Raw genomic sequence first — 3,035 nt, 5'->3', positions numbered from 1 at the left:
CTGTTATTGGAAGAATCACAGGTTGCTGGAACTAGAAGGGGCATTGCAGGCATGGCCTTGGCTGAAGAGCTCAACGTGCCCAGGGGCTGGTGAGGGGAGGGGTCAGAGGCATTACTTACCACTTTGGGACGCCCAGAGAATTCCTTGCCCTTCTTGAGAAGCACCTCCCTGGCCAACTGGTGGTGTCCAATCATCACAGTAGTCTTGGAACCCAAACGAAAGGAATAGATGGGGCCATATTTTTCCTGCAACTTGAAGAAGTTCTTGTGCTGCTGGCCACGTCTGGGGAGGAACGGCAGGCTGCCCACCAGGGGCAGGGATGGGAGGCTCCTGGGGTACTTGGCACCAGAGTGCTTGGTCTTGGGCCAAAATAAATAGGCGAGGGTGAGCAGAAAGACAGCCAGGAGCAGCCACATTGTGTCTGGGTGGCAGCAGTCAGGACAAAGAGCTGTGGAGTGGCTTCAGCCACCTTAGGGTGCAAGAAGGCCTTTTTAAGGGCTCCCCTGACCTTCTCCTTGACTTTATGTTAATGCTCACCTTGTGGAAGTTTATCCTGCAGCACAGCCAGGAGTCCTCTTCCAGAATGGGGAGAGAGGAGAGGAGGCTTCTTTCAAGAGCTGGCTCCACACCAGGGCAAACCCCTAGGGGAGGGGCTAGGTAAGGGCACAGACAGCTAGTCCCTGTCCCTTGCTCACTGTCCATCAACGTCTCCAGAGTGGGCAGAAGCAAATGATATCTGGATCAGGAATCATGGCTCGAGGCTCTCTGTATTACGAAATCACAATCAACAGACAGCTATCCAATTTTATCAGCTGAGCAAAGTGAGGCTTCCCAGGGTAAGGCTTGAATAAAGTCACACAGATAGTGATGCATTGAATGCAGTTCTCTTCATTCCATGTTTGCTGCTTTTGCCTGGGGGAGTGAAAGCCTTGGGTTGAGATCAGTGGCCCTATTGTCAGACGGGTTTAGCCTGAAATTCTAGCTTAACCCCTTTCTTGCTATATGACTTAAAAAGGTTTAGTATGTTAAAGTATACATAGCATGAAGTTTGCCATTTTGAGTGTACAATTCAGTAACATTGAATATACTTCACAGTGTTGTACAGCCATCACCACTGTCTACTTCCAAAACTGTTTTCTTAACCCCAAACATAAAGTATATCCACGAAGCAATAACTCCCCCTTCGCCTCCCCCCAGGCCCTGGTAAACTCTAATCTGTCTCTGTGAATATGCCTATTTCACTTAAGTGGAATCATATAACATTTGGTCTTTTGTGACTGGCTTGTTTCACTAGGCGTAATGTTTTCAAGGTTCATCTACTTTGTAGCATATGTCAGAACTTCATTCATTTCCTAAATATTTGTTTATTTGGTTGTGCTGGGAGTTGGCTGCAGTACTCAAGATCTTTAGTCTTCATTGCAGCATGTGGGTTCTAGTTCCCTGGCCAGGGATTGAACCTGAGCCCCCTGCATTAGAGGTGTAGAATCTTAGCCACCGGACCACAAGGGAAGGCCCCTCCACTCCTTCTTATGACTGAACAATCTTCTAGTAAGCGGGTATGCCACCTTTCGTTTGTTCATCCTCAGTTGATGGACACTTAGGTTGTTTCCACTTTCGGCTACTGTGAATAATGCTGCTATGGACAGGGGTGTACATGTCCACAGCATGTACATAGTATCTATTTGGGTCCCTGTTTTCAATTTTGGGGGTGGTAAATACGTGGAAGTGGAATCGCTGGGTCATATAGTAACTCTATGGTTACTTACCTGTTTTAAGTTTCAGTTTCCTCCTCTATAATGGGAATAACAGTGGAATATACTTTTTTTTTTTAATGTTTAATGTTTATTTATTTTTAATCAGTTTATTTACTATTGACTGGATCCTCATGGTTGTGCAGACTTTCCTCTACTTGTGGGTCGCAGGGGCTACTTAGTTGCAGCGGGGAGGCTTCTCATTGCAGTGGCTTCTCTTGTGAACACAGGGGACTCAGGCTTCAGTAGTTGCTACATAGGGTAGTGGTTGCGGCTCCCGGGCTCTAGAGCACAGGCTCAGGAGTTGTGGTGCATGGGCTTAGTTGCTCCATGGCATGTGGGATCTTCCTGGATCAGGGATCAAAAGACTGTGTCTCCTGCATTGACAGGCGGATTCTTTACCACTGAGTCACCAGGGAAGCCCTGGAATATACTTCTTAAGGCTGTTGTGACTCACTAAGATAACGCATGTAAAAGTGCTGCCTGACATGAAGTGCATGCTGATTTGGTATTTACCGGAATCATTGTTGTGTCAAAATGGCCTTCCTCATTTTTCTGAGTTCTTATTAGTATATCTTCCTAACAAACAAAATCCTCATCTTCTGCTGTACACCTTCAGTGGCTCAATCAGTACTTATCAATGGTTTGATAATACCAGGTAAAGGCACAGTCACAAGAGAGTGTCAGTCATCAGCAGGGTGACTCCTGGTGTCATTCATTGTAGAGGAGGTGGGTCCTCAGGCAAGTAACTGTGACCCACTGAGTGAGACTCACAAAGGTGAGAGATGGAATTTTTGCCCCTCTCTGGGGGTGATCTGCCAGTGTCCGTACTTTAAAGAGTATGGACTTGTATAAGGGCTGCTGGAATTAAGCAGGAAGGCAGCAGGTCAGGGAGCTCAGGATAAAGATGAATCCACAAGGCCTTGTAAAGCAAACTGTCTCGTTGCCCACTACTTCAACAGTTCAAACGTTGTTCAGACTTTTAGGGCCATTTGGAGCCAGAGGTATGAGCTGGAGTAGTCTTCATGAAAGCAAGGGGATTTGAGCTAAGCCTTGAAGGAGAAATTAGGATGACTTAATAGGCAGAGGCAGGGGGAGAGGGGAGGAGGGGCACTGTTGGAAGGGAGAGCAGCGGAGTCAAACACGTGGAAGCTAGAAGAGGCACAGTGTGTGAGATGGTTTTGATTGCAGACTTGAAGAGGGTGTGCCAGGGGCTGCTGCTGCTGCTGCTAAGTCGCTTTAGTCGTGTCCGACTCTGTGCAACCCCATAGATGGCAGCCCACC

At 47.4% G+C, this 3,035-nt stretch overlaps 1 protein-coding gene across 1 annotated transcript in view; it reads right to left on the bottom strand.

The window, feature by feature from the left end:
* Window positions 1–944, bottom strand: part of LOC105002787 (steroid 17-alpha-hydroxylase/17,20 lyase) — a 6,420-nt gene extending 5,476 nt beyond the window's left edge. The window contains exon 1 of the mRNA XM_010859599.1: window positions 20–944. Within this exon, the coding sequence (XP_010857901.1) occupies window positions 20–416 (397 nt within the window). The 5' untranslated portion in view covers window positions 417–944. The remainder of the gene's footprint in view (window positions 1–19) is intronic.
* Window positions 945–3,035: the final 2,091 nt, after the last annotated feature.

The sequence above is a fragment of the Bison bison genome, unplaced genomic scaffold, assembly GCF_000754665.1.
Source record: "Bison bison bison isolate TAMUID 2011002044 unplaced genomic scaffold, Bison_UMD1.0 scf7180017864456, whole genome shotgun sequence".
NCBI classification, from domain to species: Eukaryota; Metazoa; Chordata; class Mammalia; order Artiodactyla; family Bovidae; genus Bison; species Bison bison.
The sequence above is the reverse complement of the archived record's forward strand: the minus strand, read 5'-3'. Positions and strand labels throughout refer to the sequence as shown.